We start from the raw sequence: 22,635 nt of genomic DNA on the forward strand, positions 1-22,635 counted from the left end.
AGAGGTAGAACCAGACTGTTCCCAGCACAGTCTCTGCTTAGGTGTCAAAGTCTATGGTAAGTAATACGCTACTCTTAAATCCCAGCGTTCTACACCAGGGTGGCTCCCACGTTACTGTCTGTAAAAACACGAGAGTTCTATCAGCTCCGTTGCGGGTTACTGATTTGGCTGCTCTAGAGAGGGACACAAAAGTCACAGTATTTTGGTTATCAGTACATTATGTGTACGCTTTGAAGAACCTAGATAAAGGGAAATCACAATGACATTGTTGGCATGATCTTGTGCCTCCACTACCAGAGGGGTGCATGACAGTAGAGGAACGCCAGCCTACACATAACTAGATACTGTCATTCAGAAAGATGCGCGGGAAAACTTTCAATGTAATACGATGAGTTTTTAAAATACACCTAGTTGGTGATGTTTGTCTGGTAAGGTAAACTGTCCCTGAACAAATGGGTTTGCTATTCAGAGAAAAAACTTTGGTTATTCATAGATTGGCAAATTTACACTCAGATTGGCTTTTTTTTTTTTAAGAATATTAGCCTAATGGTAGGAGTCTTCTGAATTGATTTTATTACCATAACAAGGTAGTATTTCTTAATGGAACCACTGGTTAGAATTATGTCTATATCAAGAACACTAAAAGACAAGCTTTCTTTCTGTGAAAAGTTGTTTCTGTTCACATTTTTTTTTGTACACATGGGTATGCCAACATTTAATTAAGCAAAAATGTAAATGCCAACCTGCTGAAAGTTAGGAGCTGGCAAGCTCTTTGAACAAAGTGCAAAATTGGTTTCACATCAAGCATATCCTATGCCTCATCAAAGGAAAAAAAGCAACATTCATGGATGGGTGAACTGAGGGTCTAGTTAAACAGAATGACACAAACTCCACTTGGAATTAAGGACCCAGTGGAAAAGGCAGATCTGGCAAATCTTATGACCAGCAAAGTAGACTCTGAGCATGCAGTGTGATCAGATGTAAAGGCTCCCAGCTGATCTGTGCCTTTGTGTCTAGACCTGTCATGTCCAGTGGCATGCCCCAACCCACAGACTACCCCAGGGTCTGTCAGACTCACGTACTCAGAAAGGAAATGAAAAAGCAGCCGAGGACCAGGGTGTTTCCACTGGTACAATCCCTCCTGGAAGACCATATCTGCTTCAACCAAACACAATCTACTGCAGGGAGTCTTAGCTTTACAACAAAGAGGGTTTGAGATCAGCACTCGATTTACACAAAGGGCACCACAGACATTGGGTGGTGTTCTGCTGCAGTTGAGATGGTATAGCACTCCTAACATAGAACAGCTCATAAAATATAGATTAGAAGTAGGACCAAACGTACTGAAAAACTTGGGCAAAAGCCACCAGTGAATCCTGCCACCTTACTGATAAAGCATCTGTCACTGATCTACACTCTTAATTTTTGCCTTTCAAGGTTTTTAAAATTTTGCTAACAATATCAACTTATTTAAAATAAAGGGGATATTTGTAGGGATAAATGAAGCACGGTGAGAAAATGTTCACCCAAACAGCATCTCTTTAGAAAACACCAAGAACACTTGAGTGTTAAGTACCTGTCACCTCCAATTGCAGTTTATTTGTAACTTAAGACAGGGTCTTTCTACAGAGCCCAGACTGTCCTGGAGACCAGACTGCCCTGGAGCTCAGAGATCTGCCCGCCTCTGCCTCCAGAGTGCTGGGATTAAAGGCATGTGTCATGCCCATCACAATTTTATTCTTCACACACCCAAGACCTAGAAAATCAACTATTTGTAAGACACCCATTTTAGAAAGAATTGTACATCCCCACATCTGCTCCACAGTGATAGCAGCTCACACTCAATCAAATGCTCTCCTAGAATTCCTGGAAGAAACTTGTATTTGTGCAAACAAAACCAAGAAAAGAAAATGGACGACTTGGCACCTGAAAAGAATATAAAGATGTAAAATGTCACTGTCACAGTTATTTCTGCCAACTCTGTGGTGCTTTTCCCATCATTAACAGAATCTATAGAAATGACAAGGGAGCTACTGGAAGGTTTAGCATGGACAGGTGAAGGTTTTACAGACTCCGTAATGGAGCAGATTTTTCAGTCTAAATGAGGTTTTCTAATGTATTTGCACTTTTGAAAATAGTCTACAAAGTATCTTAATCTGATCATTGAATTTTTTATAAAGCAAAATAATGTCCTTTCTCATAAGACAAATTTAATATACTTAAACCTATGCTGGAGATACACAAAAGACAATTATATATGTTACTAGCAAGTCTTATTTTGTACAAATTACAGAATATCCATTTAAAAAAACATACATATGACCTTTGATGGTACATTTACATTTCTATGCTGGCAAATATATTTTTGGATACAAAGGCACTTTGAAAACCCAATATGGTTTGGTTCATAAGTTTGCAAGGTACAAACAATTTTACAAACATATGATTACAGTGAAGAACGTCAACAGCTGTGACATCACATAGAAAACTGACTTCTTTTTGTAAAAACGACACTGGTTTTGAGGGAATAAAAGCAGTGGTTTCCAGCAGCTTTAGTGAAGACATTCAGGAGATTGGCAGCCCCCGGTCTGAATTTCTCACTAGCTGGGTCTGATGATAGGATGGGCTGAAGGTGATCAGCAAGAATCCCCAGAAAAAAATTTTAAAAAAAGACAACCCAACACCCTAGAACAAACCCAGAAACCTTGGTAATCAGAATGGCTTGGCGGGAAGAGCACACAAGGCCACAGTCTGTGCAGATCTGACTGTGATCCCCGAGCACACCTGGCTCTACCTGCACTGCTCGGTGCTTCCGAGCTATAGTGATGACGTCTCTCCTTTCGAGCACTGGGTAGTACAATGCTTTGGACTGTACAGTACTGGAAAATTTTGGTCCTCAAACAATTTCTTTTCATTGACTACATCGCTGCAAAGTCAATCTGTACATAAAGCTGCTTCACTCCAGCCTGAAAAATAGAGAGAAAAATTAAAATACCCAACCCCTAAGACCTATAACAGATGAACATTCTAGAAAAGTGGCAGGAAAACAAACACCACCTCATTTGTCTTTAAAAATGGAATTATTTTTGTCTCCTGCTTCTAAGAAACACTCTGAATTATTTTTGTCTTCTCCTTCTAAGAAACAATCTATCTTCATTGTAAAGTTGTCAAACCACTACAGGAAAAAGTTCTATGCTATTAATCGCATGCCCTGTTCACGTGCTATTAGATGGAGTTATGCATTTGCCATCACCGTTAGAAGACACGGCAGTGCTCAATTAGTTAGCCACTATTAAAACCAGCTGACCCCAAGCTAACTCTTCCTATGACGACATATGCATTTATTTAATAATAAAACCAGCAAATGGTTACTTATTTTACAGTCTAATTCCTTTAGTTTGGGATATAAACTTGCTATTCAAGAACACTGCACTCTAAATTGCCCCCTATTTCTTCTATATTATCAACTTTATTTTCTCAGCTGGGACATTTCTATTAGCATCAAACACACTATAATTTCTTCTACCTTAAACAAACCTTTTATTTAACCCAGTACCCCTTCCTGCCTGGGTAGTCTCAATTCCTGCCCTTGTGGATAATCGAAATTCCCAAACATGCCCACAGTCACAGTCTCTAATTCCTTTGCTTTTGCAGTCACTTCAGCCCTGATTTTACATCTCACCATTTTCTAAAACTATCTGTCAGGCAACTTCCAAACTGCTCATACCATGCCATACTCAGTTCTCAGTCCTCATTATCAGGAATAATACGTATTATCAGTCTCCCTGTGCCAATCATCTTTCCCTAGGACACTGCCAGAGAATATTCACTGGCCAATCACTTGCCGAACTGTCAGTCCCCGTCACTGTTTTTTCTATCACTGAGCAATAAGCACAGACACAGCCGAAGGCTTAGTCCTTGGAGTCCACACTTGTTCTCTACTGGTCTCGTCTTACAGCCAGACTGTGAGTCAGCTTTGTATGTGTCCACACCTCCTTGTTTATATGTGTAGACTGGAGCTTGCATCTATAACTTTCGCTGGAACTTGACATTTTATTAGGGGTATTTAAGAGGCAGCACAGGACCAGTGTACTCTCTCTCTTTCTTCCCATCAAACCTAGTGACATATCCTCCATACTGCTCCTTCTAAAGATCTTTCCATTTCTCACATCCAATATCCATCCCACTGGCAAAATTTGGTGGCTTCCCGCCCAAAATATTATCCAAACCCAGAACTTGACCACTATCCATCATCTCTATCACTTTGAACCTACCCTAGCCACAATCAGCTCTTGTCTAGATTTTATCAATGCCCCTTGCCTGGCTTTCCCATTTCTGCTTATTCTCAGAATAGTAACTAGAATGATAAGCATCCCTCTATGTCTCCAACCATCCAACAGCCTATCTCCCTTAGTCCTTACATTGGCTACCACGGTGCCATGAACATGGCTTGTGACTTGCCCTTTGAGCTCACTGCTTACTCCTCCTCGTCGTCTGTTTACACCCCTTAGCTATATAGCCCTCCTGTGAACTATGCTGGGTAAGACAGTCACACAACTGCTGCACAATATTCCTTTACACTGTGTGAAGACATGTCACTGTGGTTGGCTTACTAAAGAGCTAAATGGCCAATGGCTAGGCAGGAAGAGGTTAAAGTGGAAGTTCTGGGAACAAAGAGAATTCGGAGAGGAAGACAGTCAGGGTTGCAAGCCAGACTTAGAGAAGGCAGCATGAAAAGTACGAAAGGATGCCACACAACAGAACATAGATTAAATTAAATGAGTTAATTTAAGTTATAAAAGCTAATGGGACAAGCCTAAGCTAAGGCCAAGCTTTCATAATTAATAATTAGTCTCGGTGTCATTACTTGGGAGCTAGCGGTACAGAGAAAGACTTACTATACAAGAGGTTCTCATCACACCCTACCCAGATGTCAGTGAGGTCTGACCTCACAACCCTTACAAAATGCATTCATTTTTTAATCCAACGAGTATTTATTCTTGCATAGTCTCTCACCCAAGAATACAAAAAGAAGAAAGAACATAACAAAACAGCCTTGTCTTCACAGAGTTTATATTCTATCAGGACCAAGAAGAAGAGGGAATGACAGAAGAAGACACCACTCGTCAGATGTTAAGCCAGAGAGGAAAAACAAGGCTTGCTGAAGAAGAGGCAGACACTTCAGACACCCCCAGTCTCCCTGCACTCTCACCCAAATACCCTTGGTCAGGTCAGCTTGGGACCACTACACTCTGGACACACCTGCACTGCCATGTAAGATCAAAAAGATCACTTATTCAGTGTGTTTGTTATTTCTCTTCTCCCACTAGAATGTAATCTCTCCAAGAGAAACATATGTGTCTTCTTTTGCATTCCAGACTCCCAGAACCTTTGTAATATCTGACACAAAGCAAGAGGTCAATAAATATTACTGAAAGAACTAACATCCTATTAATTTCTTTCTTTTAATCAAAACCTACTTTTAAATAGAAGTAGGGAAAAAAGAAAGAAACAAGATGGGTCTTGCCAATACTTTACAAGGAGAGGTTCTCAGTAGCGGATAAAGAAGTATTAAAGTGACCTTAGAATAGTAATCACCAGCTCCTCAAAACACTCATTTCTAGTATGGCTTGTTTTTTCTGGAATTCAGGTGGAAGGATTGTGTGCAATACCAATGAATGCATGAGCTAGCTTCAGGACTTATTCTACTTAAGTAAGAAGCTACAGACTCCTAGCTTGTCACAAAATAGGCCATTTGCCTCCCCCCGAAGAGCCTTCCCATGACCAACTAAAACTCTTGGTACTAACTGACAGAGGATGCACTTGTTCCACTTCTCTTTGGCTAACGGGCTGGTGGGAAGAACTTGGTGTTTAGATGGTCTTTACCTACAAATGAAAACTGAAGCCCAGTCCGCCGCAGTGTGAAAGAGTGTTGATAAAATCAGCGCTACTCATTTGCAGGAGTCTTACACGCACATCTAATATTTAACAAGTAGTTAATAAAACCCGCTACCCTAGAGTAGGCACTGTTGCCAGGATCATGTGTGAATGTATGAGAAAAAAATTTCACTTGCTACAAAGGCTGTTATTATAAATTATTCTGATTTACTACAAGTATACGAGTTGATTAACTCAATCCAGATGGCTCTCGGATGACTGAGAAACTATTTTGCAAAATTCTTATATGTGTAATCTTACTAGAAAGTAAAAATGTTGCCCAAACATATTGTTTAATATCTTTTCTTTTTAAACAAAATTGCTAATGAAAGTAAAATGGGCAAAACAGTTGGGCTCCTTTTTTATTGCCTGCCATTCCCATTACCCCAGTCTTAACATGGGGAAGACAGTAATAAGAAATGAGTAGCCCAAGGCGATGAAAAGGGAAGAGAAAAACAAAGGGGCTAGATAAATTATCTTTGCATAATCATGAGTTAATTACTCAAACTGATATCAGTCCCCTGAGGGGATCACAGCTTTCCACAAAAGCTCAGCCCAACTGCAAAGATAAAGAAGTCATTTGCTGCAGCCACCTGTCCCAGTGGGATCTGCAGCTTGGTTCTCCAGTTCCCCGCGTTCACTTCAATTTCCTTCTATGTAAAGAGAAAGCCAAATTTCCAAGAGTCTTCGGGCAAGTTCCCTAGTGCCTGAGACAAAGAGATCTAGAGCTTAGCCACAGGAAGACATGGCAGCTATCTTCTGCACCTTCTCTAATGGGGAAGACAGCTAGTCAATTTAATCCTCTAAGTTCACTGTCCCTGTTTCTACCCCAAAAGCTGGCCTGCTACTACATACAGGCTTGAAATAGCTCCAAGGAAGAAGCTAAAGTCAGGAAAACAAACAGGAATATGACTGTAAAAATTGTGTTTTACTTGTATTCTCTATGGACCAAAATCATAAACACATTTTTTTTCTTGAGTTTTTGACTGAACATGCTACTCTTTATCCCTTCAAAATGCAAAAGGGGGACGAGAGAGATGGCCTATGGGTTAAGAGCATTGCCTACTCTTCCAGAGGACCCAGGTTCTTCTAGCCGGAACTCCAGTCTCAGAGGATCTGATGCCCTCTTCTGGCCTCTGCTGACACTAAGCACAGACAATATATGCAAGACACACACATGCAGACAAAACAAGCACTAATACAAAATTTTTTAAAAAAATGTAAAATGAAGTCATGTAAAACTATTTTACTTTCCCATGAGAGATACTACAGAATTAATGAATTGTAAATAAATATGACTAAATCGTAAGTCAAGAATAACAATATAACAGGTTATTATTACACACCTGTTATCCCAGAACTCTTGAAACAGAGGCAGGGGCAGGAAGACTACAACTCTGAAGCTACCCTAGCTATGGAGCAAGATCTGGGCCAGCCTGGGATACTTAATGACACAGTGAGAAGAACCAAGAACTAAGGATATAGTTCAGTGCTCACTTAACATCACAAAACACACACAAAATAAAAAGAAAGAAAACAGATCTGGTTTCTTTTCCTGTAAACTGCCCTGTGGTGATGAATACATTAATTCCTATCACTGTAACTAAAACCTAGTGGGCTCTCAGTCAGTGTTGGTCAACAAACATTTATACCTTAATGGTTTGATGAAAAACACATAAGATCCGAGCTGTCTATGCAGCTCCTGAATTTTAGGTACATGTGATAAAGAAAGATGAGAAGAATGGCTAAGAAAGAGTCTGTAGAGCAGGCAAACAAAGCCAATCCTCAATAAACATTAAAGCCCATTACAAAAGGGAAAAAAAACCCACTTAGACAAGGGAAGATGCCCCTTCTTCTGTGCGTATCACACAAGCAGAGTACAAGCCTGAATGATGCTACTGGCCAGAGAAGGGGGGGATTATGAACACAGGAGACTGGAGGAGGCAGATGGTTTCTGTAACTTAGGGGCTCTGACTTGTGCTTGGAGAAGGCTTTTTCATTCCTTCCTGGATATAACTGTTCACTTCTATTTTGAGGTTAGAGAACAGAGCACAAAAGGCAGAAGCAGGAAGCTGGGGGACTCAGGAAGCTGGGGGCTCAGGATGCTGGGGGCTCAGGATTAAACCGGCATAAGCCGGGAGAGCAAGCTGGGAAACTGAGTAGGGGTTCTGCCAGGAGAGAACTTGTAGTAGGTTGGCTGTCTTCTGTGCTTTGAGGAATAGATGAGGGTAATGGACCTCAAGGATATTCTAGATCTTTCTTTGAACATACTTAAGACTTTTTTCTTAAAACATTATTTCTAGCAAAACAAAGTCTATTAAGGCTGCAATTATAATTGTGAAGTATACCATTAAGATTAACAAGTGATCTTTGCCAGTTTAAACAAAAGCCATAAGCCACTGAACTGCTTCTCATCCAGAGTTCCCTTTCTGTCAGTTTCTAAGTAAACATAAAGTCAAACTTTCTATCTCTCCAGATATCAACTGGTAATTAATTTCAAAAATTAGCTTAGATGGATATCGAGGAAGACTCTGCTGGACTGGATTACACTAACTACTATTCCCGAAGGGGTCTGAGCACCTCCCTTCTCCACACCACACACATGCAAAGCAAGCCCATTCTTTAGCAGCTCAGAAAAAACTGGTATTAGAAAGGACAATGCCCAGATCACCACAGATATAGATCGGGTAACGAAATAGAAACAATTCTCTGATTTCTGTTTCTTTACATTTAAAGTCACCTCAATATAAGTTTTCATTAAAAAAAAATCTTTAACTAAAGCCCATTCCTTACATTTTTACTCAAGGTTTGCTCTAAGAAAGACACCAAATACACAGAGGAAACTCAGCAGGAAGTTCTTTCTCCTGCTTTAGAACCAAGACTAGACCCTTTCTACAAGAGAAAGCTTCAGGGTGAGTTTAAGAAAGGGATTTTATTTACTTTTACTTCTACTTATTTTGTGTGGGGGTGCTTGTGGAGGCCAGGGGAGTTAACTCTCTCTTCAGATCATGTCAGATCAGGTCCTTTACCTGCTCAGGCATCTCACTGTGTTTGGTGATTTGTCCCCCTCAAAAAGGCAGTAACCTGGGTTCATTTTGATCAATGAGAGATATGAGGAAGATGTAATTTAAGATACAAAAGTCATCTAAAGATCTGCCTATTTACTCATGCTACAAGGACACACCTTCTGCATAAACACAAAGGAAATAAATTATTTAGACATGCTATTCTGGCATGTGAGAATTAAAAAAAAATTAAATAAAAACTTTAAAACCACTCAGTGTAGGAATAAGATATTTTAGAGATGTGACCCCTACTACTCTGGGGTGGGGTGGGGAAGGGCTTTGAATAGCTTCACAGCAAGCCTCAAAGGGAATTCTTGGCAGCTACAAGGAATGAAATCAACTAGTCAGGACCTTAGCTGATAAAATGGCTTTAAATATTCAAAGCCCAAATGTAGTTTCTGAAACAGAAGAGGCAGCTGAGGGAACATTCAAATGCAGCCATTTCCAAAGGCCAAGTTTAAGGCTTTGGAAATCTCCCTTCGCGGCTGCAGCTGCGGTTACAGCTTCAGGACCCAGCAGCCAGCTGCTGTGAGCATGGTTCGCACACTAGAAACTGCATTCCTTTTCACAGTCTTTTGACTCGCTCACCAAGTCATGTGCGTGCAGGGTGTCCTAGAAGCCCACCGGAGCCCTGCTGCAAGGATGGAAGTGGCATTGGGAGAAGACACAGGGTAAAGGAGAGGGGGACCTTGGTCTGGAGGGGGCAGTAAGCACAAGGTTACTGCCATGCTGCTCTCCTTTTGTCCCTGAAACACGGAGCCAGTACTCAGATATACTGCATGGGCCTCAAGGCTTCATTATGAAAGCCATGTGATACACATTACAGAGATGAGACCCATTTATACACTGTGTCTGCTCAGAAAGCTGTTAAAATTCTAAACAAGTGGAACCAGCCCACAGCATAGCAGTCTTAACTGCATCTAAGATTGGGATTATGTAAATCCTAATTAACATTAGCTGTGTCATATTCATTCATAAGGAAGCTAAGCATGTGTGGCTCTCATCAGGAGGCAGAATCTCTAATTTATGGAATGCCTTGACTTAACTAGACTGCATATTATATTCATGTCTGGAGATGCGAAGAAAGAGGAAGAGAGAATTACGTGCCCAGTGACACATACATCACAGGAAAGTAATTCTGCTTAGAAAAACGTCTAGACTCTAGTCAACAATACTAACTAAAGTGGAAGGTCCTGGGCCAGCACCCAGCACTGGACAAAAGAAAGGAGAGAGACTGTTAAGGAAATAAAGACCTTCTGAATTCTGACTCAGAATGGAGAACACTGTTTACTCTTCTTTTACTTTAGAAGCTTCAATATTTGATATGTTAAATATAGGATTGTAAAGCTAGCAGATACAGAGAAATAGAGGACTCCCAAAAGAGGCTTGTAATAAGTCATACCTGAGTAAAAATATTATGTGTTTGGCTTAAGATCCACCTAGCGTCAGCATCAGGGGCAACTAGGAGCTTCAAGGTCCCAACGTAAACATCAGAACAGAGCGTCCAGAAGTGCTGTTCTTGTAAGCTGTAAACTCCTTGTAGCTGCTGCACCTGAAACACGGGACAGATGTCAGCATTAAGATCAAGACAGTGCCCTCCCGCCTATATTCACCTAAGCAGCAAATCAGAAAAAGCAGACGCTCGGTCAAACCCTGTGGAGTACCAATGCTCTGGTGACTCTGAGACGGGTTGGGGAGAGAGAAGGGACGCACACTTATTCAATCTGCCGAGACCTCTGAGAGCACCTAGGTGGACGTTCTAACTTCAGCACAGTGATCGGAGATGTGTTTAAGTACAGTCGGGTTATGGAGTTAGAAAAAGAAGGCACAGTAGACCACGGGAGAAGGGGGAGGAAAGAAAGGACAGAAATCAACACACACTTAGAAATGAGAGAATTCACTACACAGAAAAGGTTCCTTGAAAAGGATAATAGGCCAGAGGGACATTTCTTTAATTAAAGTTAAGATTTTCAATATCCGTGCAATATGGACATGCTTTTGCGAAGCATAAAGGTGAAATGGCGTTCCCCACTCTTCTGCTCCTGCACCTCCCCTAATTCCTCTTCTGGCTCATCCACTTGTGCTCTGAACCTGGAGGAGACAACAGAGCCCAGAGAACCTCTTCCGGGGTCACTGCATGCCTTCTCAATGCTTCAGACACTCTCCTGTCCTCATGTCCCCGCCCTGAGAACCTGACATGGCCTGCACACGCCAGACAGCACGCCACCCCTGAGCTTCTTCCTCGGCCTCTTTTAAATCTTTTCAGTCCTAATCAGCACCCACGATGCCGCATGTGCTACTTAGCTGTCATTCCCCCTAAATGTCCGCTGAGTATTTCAATCTTAATGTCTTATAAACAGAATCTTACTTTGAAATTAAAAATAAACAGAAACTTACTTCTTGTTCTCAAATATTTCCCACCCTAGTCTCAGCCTCAACAGTAGCATTACCATATACCCAGCAGTGAGACAACACCCTTTCTCCCTCATTAAGGCAATGCTCCTCCAAAAACACACTCCAAATGTGGATTTGCCTCCCTCTTGCTGCCAAGGACAGTAGTCTCAGCCAGCTCTTCCAAAAACATGTTGCCTACATAGGACAATCTTGTTAAAGCACGAAATTCATTACATTCCCACTGCGCCATAGCACTCCAGATCTTCCCACTGAGAGTGGAGTCTAAGCCTCCAGTGCGACCGAGACCTCCTAACATCTGGTCCTTGCCTTCTTTCCAACCTTGCAATCACTTTTCCCTTTATTTATCATGCTGCAGCCACAAAACCAGTTTTGCCAGTCTCCAAATACGCTAAATTAGTTCCAGCCATAGCTGCCTCATATTAGCGGTTTTGAGTGTGTGTGTGCGCATTCTGGAACAGTCTTGGTAAGGATCTGTATATGACCTGACACTTCTGGTCATCAGGGTTTCAGTTTCCCTGGCTATGGCTTCCTTGCTGACTCTGATGCAGTCATCCACATCTACCACATTCCCATTTCATTTCACACAGTGTGCATCACTCTCATAGGAAGCCACTTGTTTGTTTGCCCGGCCGCCCAGACTCCCAAAATAATCACACAGAAACTATATTATTTAAATCACTGCTTGGCCAATCACTTAAGTGTATTGCTAGCTAGCTCTTATATCTAGTATTAACCCATCTCCAGTATTTTATATTTTACCATGAGGCTAGTGGCCTACCAGCAAGGTTCTGGCATGTCTGTCTCTGGCAGAGACTCCATGGCTTCTCCTTGACTCTGCCTCCTTTTTCCCAGCAATCAGTTTAGTTTTCCCTGCCTAGCTCTGCCCTGCCCTATCAACAGGCCAAGGCAGTTTCTTTATTCACCAATGGTATTCACAACATATAGAGGGAATCCCACATCACATCCCTGACATTTTCTTACCATCAACATCCCTTATCATTTGTATGCCCACCTCACTGTGAGCTGCATGACAGCACAGTATCTTTCTCTGTTCACCATCTGTCTCTAGACTCTTAGAGAGGATCTGATACATAGTACACACCACAAAAACAAAACATAACAAACAAAAAACAAAGAGAATATGGGACAGTTGGTTTCAGCAGTTAAGAGCACTTGTTGCTCTTCAGAGAACCAGAGCTCAGGTCTCACAGAAATAGGACAATCAGTAAGAAAATTATATACTTATAATATATACTTATTTTGTCAGTTATTGGTAGTCAGTAATTTTTAATAACTCAATTTGTAGCAAGGACAGTATGCACATTTTCTTTAGTAAAGCTCAACATTTTATAATGAGTTTACTTGGGTTTATATGAATGACGTTCATGGTCACCATGCAGTCTTGAAAGAATAATTAAACTATATGCACATGCTACCCATATTTATGCAAGATGAACAGTTTGGAAAGAACATGCAATCCAATGGTTTGCAAACTTACCCTCTGATAGCACTGGGGAAGTGTATTTTCCAGTGAGCGAGGAGTCCTTTGCATTAATATTCCAACAGACTCTCTTAAAAGAGGAATAACACTAAAGAGAAAAGAAAATTTATTAAGTCACATTTCAACAACTCCTGTTTGCAAGATAGTAATAATATACTTCCTTAAAGAATAGAATGTGATTTATTAAAATTTCAGGAAAAAAACTGGTCTTTGTTCTAAATTTCTCATAGAATCAGAATGCTATTAGAGTAAAGGAGATAGAATACATCCATTAATGTATCTGTTGGTTGATCTACTATTTCTAAATCTGGTTATTTGCCAAGCATAGCTCTAAAAATGTGTGTGTGTGTGTGTGTGTGTGTGTGTGTGTGTGTGTGTGTGTACATTCATGTACCTATGCCTGTGGGTGCCTGAGAAGTCCAGAAGCAGGCTTCAGATCCCCTGGGGCTGTCAGTTGTGAGTCACCCAATGTAGGATCTGGGAACTAAACTCTGGTCCTGTGCAAGAGCTGCAAGTGCTCATAACCACCAAGCTGTCACCCCAGCCCTGTCTATCATGTTTTCGTTACTTAAAATACACAGAAGCCTGGTTATTTCCACAGATGGATGAAGACTCCTTTAGGAATAGAGTGCAAAGTCACTATGGACACAGTGATTTTTATCCAACATTCCAACTACTGCTTGAGCTTATTTGGAAAACCATGTTTAAACAAAGCAATTAACAGCACAAAGATAAGGGTTGCTAGCACACTATTCCTCTAATCTAGCTAGACACCAAATTCACCTTGGAGCCCATTTTGCATTTAGTTTTGACATGTTGAACCAGAATGACTAAGGGAGGTCCAGACATCTACAGGTAGGTCTGCAGAGTTCTGCAGGTGATTCCAATAAGTCAGAGGGTGACATGTGCTCTACTGATGGCTACAGACTGCGGGGAGAAGTCAAAAAAAAAAAAAAAATCTCACTGCCCTTAACAACTGACTCCACCACTCACTTTCAACCTAATATAGTCTCTAAATGTCAAATACAGAGTTCTCTTGGAAGCAGCTGCAGGAGGTGGAGAGCACGGGAATTCATGCCTGTGATCTCACAGCATCTCACAGAAAGGTGGAAGTGGGACTGTGCCTTAAGGACCAAGAGGAACAGGGGCAGTGTCTGACTCGGCATCAAATTCACAACTGTGCCTAAGGGATTTGTGGTCTTTTTGAGAGATGAGAAGGAAGAGGAACTAATGAGACCAAAGGAACAGGGGCAGTGTCTGGCTCACCATCGTGTTCCCAGGGAGGCCTAGTAAGGTGCTGGTCACCAAGTATGCCCGTGATAAGTGCTGGCTGAATGACTGAAAGATACACAGATACCAGGCATTTTAGAATCTAGATTAAAGAAAAGAAAAGGACACGGAAAAAGAATTAGAAGTGTGTTCTCAAACGTTTAAGTATAGAGTGATTCTTGAGTAAAGAAGAACAGCAATGGGAACAAAGACAGGAGATTAAACAGGCGGAAATAACTGGGATCTTTCAATATAGTGACGCACATGGTGACAGCCAGGTTGAGGACAAGCTGAGTTTACTAAAGTATGAAGGCGGCAGAGAGGGTGGCATTTTCAACCTGGACATGAGTTTCAGTCACATCTAGTAAAACATACTTATTTAGTAAGATAGCTACAAGAATGACACATTAAATATCCTTCTTACCCCTTACTGCCTTCGTGCTCTATAAATTAATAAGATGTCCTGACACTACACCCAGCATAGTTTTAACTAGTTCATTCCACTCCAAAGCCACAGTGATTTTTCAGATCTTTCACCTGATTATTACAAGAGCCTAAGTATTCCCTAGCATCTAATCTTACTGCCATAAGTCCACTTGGTAGGCAGCTTCATGATGGCTCCCAAGACCCCTGAGATTCAGGTTCTCGTGTGATCTTCCCTCTAAAATGCGTTCAGGTTAAAGGGAGGCCTAACAACTTGATACTGATGGACAGAGTATGACAAGCGATGAAATGCTGCTCCCTGATCATCTTCAACACTCGGACCTAGTTTCTGTTTTCACTCTCACTTGCTACCACACAGCCGCCATATTGTGAGCTCTTTTACCATGAGGCCCACGGGCAAGAGAATGGACACCTCTGGAGAGGAATTAGAATCCAGTCCACTAGCCCCATACAATTGCTTGAGGGAGGCTGGAAGTGGCTTCTCCCTTAGCTGACCCTGCAATGACTGCAGACCAGGCTGACAACTTGATTGCTGCCTTGTAAGAATTCCCAGTTAGCCATGCCCACAGCCTTATGGACTACAGAGACTAGAAGATAATAATGCATGATAGCTACCAGGCTTCTGTGGGATTTGTTATGCATTTAGTGATAACAGCTATTTTCTAGAGTGCTATGAGGCTAATCCATAAAAAAAAAAACAAGCACTGAATCCTATGGTCCTTACTTCAATAAATGCTGGGTCAAAAGTTCCTTACTTCCTAAGGGATAAAATATAAGCTCTTTAACATGGTACTATCTGGGGAGAGAAGAGGGAGGTCTCTGATCCCTCTCTCTTTACCTACTCTCAATCCCCGCTTCACATTTAGGTTTTTTTTTTTTTTTTTTTTTTTTTTCGAGACAGGGTTTCTCTTTGGAGCCTGTCCTGGAACTAGCTCTGTAGACCAGGCTGGTCTAGAACTCACAGAGATCCACCTGCCTCTGCCTCCCGAGTGCTGGGATTAAAGGCGTGCACCACCATCGCCCGGCCTCCCGCTTCACATTTAAACTCTTTAAACACGATGTACTTTACCTTGTGCCATCCCTTTCTGTCATGCTTTGGCTAATGACATGTGTGCCTAGAAGTTCTTAAATAGGTCTTTTGTTCAGCTCCTAGAATGTCTTTAGAGCTCAAGTCTGACTTCCTTTAGAGTATGTTTCCTGATCATGCACTGGCCTCTGAAAGATGAGATGTCGGCTCTTTGCTCCTGTAAAACATGAATGATGTAGGGCATGGTGGCACATGCCTGTAATCCCAGCATTCATGAGCTGGGGCCAGACTGGCAGTGCTGTGGGATAATGTTCTTGTACACTATAAAGATTTGTCACTCATATTGGCTTAACAAAATACTGATTGGTCAGTAGTCAGGCAGGAAATATAGGCAGGACAACAGACTAGGGGAATTCTGGGAAGAGAAAAGGCACAGAGTCTTTAGCCAGATGCAGAGGAAGCAAGATGAGACTACGTTGCTGAGAAAAGGTACCAAACCACATAGCTAAACATAGACAAGAATTATGGGTTAATTTTAAATTGTAAGAGATAGTTAGTAATAAGCCTGAGCTAATAGGCCAAACAGTTTATAATTAATATAAACCATTATGTGTTTCTTTGGAACTAAATGGCTGCTAGACCAGGTCAGACAGAAACTTCTGTCTACATGGGATACCTAGAAAAAGAGGAAAAAAATAGCAGTGGTGCTGTGGGATTATTATATTGCAAAATCATCAAGTTGCTCTCTTCTCTATATACTGAAAAACAGTTGATGGATTAGGACTTATATTTGTGTCCCCAGCATTTCAGTGTTTGGTATATGCGTATGTGTGTATGTGAGTATGTATGTATGTATGTATGTATGTATGGCACAGAATTTACAGCTAAATTCATGGGACAAAATTAATTCAAGGCATAGACTTTCGGTCAGGGAAAATGCCTGAACCTTCTTAAAATACATGAAATCACTAACAAAAATGCACTACACAGACAGTAAAAGCTCAGTAACTGCCACACATGGCAATGGGGAAAGGCACCTGCAGTAGATTACACGTCACAATGAAGGAAAAACATAAAACAGAAGGCCATCATATAAAACAACACAATACTGCTGCAGGCCTTCCAGCATACATTTTCAGGAGTAAGGGATAGGCCAGAGAAAGATAGAAAAGAAAAGTAACTAGAGGAAGAAACAAGGCATTGGATAGTTAAGAATATTGGTTATTAATTAATTCACCTAAACTGAAGAGCAGCACCTATTTCTATCTATCACACATACTATTAAAATATATGAAGACTCCATGAGCAAAATAAAAAGGTGGGGGCAAAGAAATGAGAGTGGCTAATATATCATTAATGTATACTTTCTTTTCTTCTCTCCACCTTCATTTCTCAAGAGAAAGAAAGGGTAAGTCAGAAAAGGCTTTACATACTTAAAGGGTCCACCATTACCTTTACTGATGGGGCTCTTCTAAGAACACTGGAATGGCTACTAAGTCATGGCGAGCACCCCACTGCACCCCACGGACACAGAACACAGCTTTCCTAACAATGGTTTGTAATGGTGTCAGCGTGTCAGCTGTAGGAGCTGTGTTGAGATACCAAATAGCTGGGGGAAAACAGTGCTTGCTCACTCGCAGGAGTAGATGCAATTCGAACCAAGGTCATTTTCAAAGTCCATAAAATGTAAAGGAAGCTTGTGGCAACTCCAGTTTTGCCTTTTAAATTGTGTTTAGCTCAGGAGTTTCTTTCCATATTTTTCTGATTAACTATCAAAACGGGGAATCATAAAATGGATTTCAGAATGGATCTATCTAGCCATAATGAGAGGATATGGAGGAAAAGGCAAGCTTAGCAAATTCCTGGCTGAGGTAAGACTAAGAGTTGCTTCCAAACCCTGTAGGGAAAGGAAGAGCAAGCATCTGGAAACAGTCAGAGGCTCGCTTCTGGTTGACTAAATCATTTCTAGTTTTCACAGTGAATGCTATTTTCCTTTCATAAATGACAAGGGATGACTCATTAAGCAGGATTCACCAGTAAAACAAAGTAATGGCTCCATTCTTCAAAAGCTGAACATAAATCTATAATCATACTATAAACATAAAATGAATCCCAAAGCCTTCTAACAGGTTAAATGAGCAACATTTACTCTGCTGTAAGTAACTTTGCAATGAAAATAAATCCAAGTTTTATTGCAGACACAGCTTTCAGAGAAAGATCATCATATTTCAATAGTAAATTAAGTAGTCTAGCAATAACTATAAATAAACTAAACAATGTATTGGGGATGGTGAGATGGCCCAGCAATTAAGAGTACTTGCTACTCATGCAGAATGAGTAGAATTGAGCTTAGTTGTTTAGTGAGCAGCACCTAATCAGCCACTCACAGGTGCCTATAGTTTCAGCTCGAGGGGACTGTGATGCCCTCCTGTGGCCTCCAAGGGTGCTCACATGGACGTGTACACACACAGAGACATACTTAGATACGTACAAATAAAAAATTTAGGAGGTCTGGAAAGATGGTTCAAAGGTTAAGAGCACTTTGTACTCCTGCAAAAGACCTGTACCAGTTCACAGCACCCACATAGCTGCTGACAACCCTCTACTGATAATTTTAGGTAATCAATCCTCTTCTGATTCCTTGCGCACCAGGCATGCATGTAGAACACAGAAATACACACAAGCAGGTGAACACTCACACACATTTAGAAAAAAACCAAATCTTTAAATCTTCTAAAAGGTATACATATTATGAAAACTGTGAAGAACAATCATACTTAATTAAAAACTTCAGAGTTTAAGCAATTAAATCTGAGAATGCCTCATGTCTGGTGCTCACAGAGGACAGAAGAGGGCGCTGGATTCCCGGAACTGGAGTTACAGAGGTGATGGGGCCTCTGAGAACCTAATGAGCCATCTCTAGCCCACTCCAAACCCTTTCATGGACAAAAGAAGACAAAGACATCCGATCTCTAACAGTACTACAAGGTATAAGTAGATGGGTAGTTGTATTTAAACAACCAACCCACGGTCGTGGAAGATTACCATTAATCTTGAATCTCATAAACCTAGTAACCAGATTCCTCAAATTGATCTGGGGATGTGGTTCACATATAACTATACTAAACCTCAGGACCCCGGGGTCTAAATCTATGCACTCAGTACGCTGCTTGTCTTACTCAGTTGAGGACAAGAGATGCTATGGAACCCCCACAGGCACGAAGAGGTTGACCTTTTCCTTAAGCATCTGGGATGTAGTACTAACACTTCATGTGTCTGCTTTTTGGAACAAAAATATCAACATATGACATCAGATTAGTAGAGAATAATATTTTTGTTTATATATAGCACTTAATAGTTTTTAAAGTGATTTCATAAAAACTTTTCAATTTCACCCTCACAATAGTCCAAAGTAACCTTAAAAAAATGTTGGGATCACAGCAGCTCAGATAAGGGCAGGACCATGGGGATCACTGATAACCAACTCTCTCTTTTTATAGATGGGAAAAACAACTCAGAGAGGCTGAAACAGCTTGTGGTTTGTTAGAGCTGGGTAAGAAGCTGTTAGTGACACAAAGCCAAGGCTCAAGCTTCTGAAGTGCTTGCAGCTTCTCGCCACAGAGAGGTCTCCTAGGGTCAAGTCCAGTCAACACTGACTTATTCCCAAGGCCTGGCATCACTGTCTGAACACAGTGTGCACTTAGCATCCATCTAATTACGTATTGAATAGATAACAGTTTGCGTGTGGGATGGGGAGACGCTTCAGTGGGTAACGATGCAAATGTGAGGACTTGGGTTTGAATCCCCAGGAGCCACGTAGAGCAGGATGCTGTAGAGCACATCTGCAATCCCAGTGACCCTGCGACAGGATGGGGGCTGGAGACAGGAGAATCCATGGAAACTCGTGGGCCAGCTAGTCTGCGATTCACAGGGCCAAACAACAAAGACACCCAGCCTCAAACAAGGTAGAAGGCAAGGACCAACACAGGAGGCAGCTCTTTGACTCCCACACACATGTGCAGTAAGTGTTTGCATGCTTTTACATACATAAACTCAAAAACACAGACATACACATATATCACACATAAACATACACAAAATACACATGCAAGATAAAAATGCAGTTGCTAATGGAGAATAGTTGGAATACAGGCCATCCTTTATACGGCACTAAACCCTTCAAAGTAAGAGTCAAGTACCCCCTATTCTGTGACTCTCAAAAAAGAACCTCTAGTAAAGAGAAGGCAATACAGCACTTTATTGTATGCTTGTACACAGATGAGAAAGAATTCTGTTTAGGACTATTCAGGACTTTCAGATCTTGATGTATAATTTATTAACATTGTATGTTTGAGTCAGGGACTCAAATAGCCAAGGCCGGCCTGAAACTCCCGAGAATGACCTAACATGATCCCCCAAGTCTCTACCTCCTAAATTTTGGGATCACAGGCATAACTATGTCCTACTACAATTTGTTATCTCTTTTTAAAAAGTTGTTTTTAAGATTTATTTACTGTTTATTAAACATGTGTATGTGCATTCACACTTGTGCACTTGAACAGGGCATTAGATCCCCTAGAACTGTAGTTATGGAGGGTTGTAAGCTACCATGTGGGTGCTAAAATTAAACCAGGGTCCTCTGCAATAGCAACAAGTGCCCTTAACCACTGATCCATCTCTCCAGCCTCTAACTTGTTATCTTAATAAAATATCTTTCCTTCATTTTCATGAATGAGAAAGTAATAATCATGCCACCAAACCATCAATATAATAAAAAGGAAATCTAAAAATGCTAAAAAAAATAAATAACACAATCAACAATGGGAAAAAAAGGCTCCCTAAGATACACATAGTTTTACAAGAAGCTGTTGGAATAAATTCCATCTGTGTGTATTAAACATCAGGATACAAATGTATCAGAAAGATAGTGAGACCTGGAGGAGCCAGCTACCTATCAGCAGGTAGTGGCTTCTCTCATGCTTTCCCCTCCATTTGACAATGAGCTCAATAGAGCCAGTTAACATGAAAAGGAGCACAGCACAGTAGTGAGGGAGCACAGACATGGAGGGGCTGAGCTCAAGCTCTGCAACAGCCTTATTTGTGGGCAGGCATTAACAATATCCGGTGGGTGTGGCAGGCTGAGAACGGAAAAATGATAGCCCATTTGAGAGGCACAGAACAAATTACAAGGTAGGAATAATCATTTGTACTTTAAAGGTAGAAGAGTCGAGACACAGAGAAGCTAAGTGGTTTGTTCAAGGTTGCATATCGAAATGAACAGATCCCAGGCAGGCTCCGCTTCTGGTGCTTAGAAGCAGCTCTTCCGAGGCACCTCTCTCTACAGAACAGACATGACTTTCAAGTGTGTATAAGGCCTGGATGACTAAAAGAAATGAAGCCACTTGGGACACTTCTCACACCTGAGCACTGGTCAGAAGCAAATCCTCAACCCTGTGACACCTGCTGCCCATTTGCTAGAAGTAAAGCTCACATATGAAGTAAAAACAAAGGAATCTATCTTTAATTCTTTACCTAAAAATAAAAAGCCACCCTGAGAATCTCAGAGCGTGTTTCTAATTGCTATGCTGCCCTGGATGCTAGTTACTCTGAAATGCTGAGTGGCAGAGGTGGAGAAAAAACCATGTTTTCAAAGGACTAATTAAGCAAAAGAACAAAGCAGCCTTCATGCAGACTGAATCTCGCAGCCGATAATTTTAAACTACACAAAGATTAATAGCAAACGTTAAAACTGCAGCACTAAAGGTCACCCTTTTCTTCTTCCAGCATGTAACGAAGGACACGCCAATCGGTGGTCTACCTTTTAAATTCTGCTCATTTTTCAATGGCTAAAACTGTTGACCAGTCTTACGTCAAAAGGACATCAAGAGGCCACCAAGATTCTCAGGAGGTCACGGCATTTACTTGCAAGCCCAGCGACATGAGTCTGCATCATGAAGCCCACAGGAAAATGGCAGGACAGAACTGTTTCCACCATGCTGTCCTCGGACGTCATTCACACAGAGCCACGCTCACCTCACACGCGTTACACAGATGTACAACAATAAAATAGAACTTACAGAAAAAGGATATTGAATGTATTTAAAGTCTCGTTTCCAATGTCTTCCTTCTGTCTTCCTTTGGTTTGGGTTTCCCCCCTCCATTATTTTTTTCACAAAATATGTAGATTACACTTGCTATTTTCCTTATTATAGAAATGGCTGCAGTGCTCCTATAAACATAAGCCATACATTTCATCCATGGCAATTGTTGGTGATTTTCAGGGAGTTTCTTGTTCTCAGAATACTGTATTGTGGAAATCATACCACATCACCAGTCTCCCTTACTGATGAATATCTGTGCTACTTCCAATATTTTGATATTATAAACGTAGCCAAAATTTTATGAAAATCTTTTTATATTTTTGTCAATTTCCCTCTGCGATGATCACACAAATGCCAGTATCGTGACATTTCTCTTTACAGGGACAACTTCCATCCTATCAGCAATGCCTTAGAAGACCTACGCTGCCCATATTATTACTACAAGATTGGGAATTTGGCCTAACCAGAAAAACATGCTGTCTCATTGTAGTATGAATCTGTCTTTGCTGTTGTTCTTTTGTGAGTGGGAATGAGCTACTTTTATAAGTTATTTGTTTCTGGACTCATTGATCTGCTCCCTAAGTTTATCTGCTTTTTCAGGCAAGTCACTTTTAGTTATAAAGTCCCCATTTTATTCTTTTGCAGCTTTCTTAGCTCTTTGTGTGTGTTTTCTCTTACCAACCTTAAAATCACCTTTTACCAACTCTTCCCCAGAGGGGAAGGAAGGAATGAAGGGAGGGAGGGGGAAAAGGGAGGAACAAAGGGAGGGAGGGAGGGAGGGAGGACAGCCAGGGCTGTTACACACACACAAAAATCTTGTTTCAAAAACAGTAACAACAAAAACAAAGAGAGAGAGAGAGAGAGAAATGAAGGGAG

At 41.1% G+C, this 22,635-nt stretch overlaps 1 protein-coding gene across 1 annotated transcript in view; it reads right to left on the minus strand.

Annotated features, from left to right (window-relative positions):
• Positions 1 to 2,107: 2,107 nt before the first annotated feature.
• The window catches only part of Slc30a7 (solute carrier family 30 member 7), a 63,452-nt gene continuing 42,924 nt past the window's right edge, over positions 2,108 to 22,635 (minus strand). The window contains exons 9-11 of the mRNA XM_005357174.3: positions 12,916 to 13,006; positions 10,405 to 10,554; positions 2,108 to 2,966 (exon numbers count right to left, since the gene is read on the minus strand). Coding sequence (XP_005357231.1) covers positions 2,919 to 2,966; positions 10,405 to 10,554; positions 12,916 to 13,006 — 289 coding nt within the window. The 3' untranslated portion in view covers positions 2,108 to 2,918. The remainder of the gene's footprint in view (positions 2,967 to 10,404; positions 10,555 to 12,915; positions 13,007 to 22,635) is intronic.

Source organism: Microtus ochrogaster, chromosome 21, assembly GCF_000317375.1.
Source record: "Microtus ochrogaster isolate Prairie Vole_2 chromosome 21, MicOch1.0, whole genome shotgun sequence".
Lineage (NCBI taxonomy): Eukaryota > Metazoa > Chordata > Mammalia > Rodentia > Cricetidae > Microtus > Microtus ochrogaster.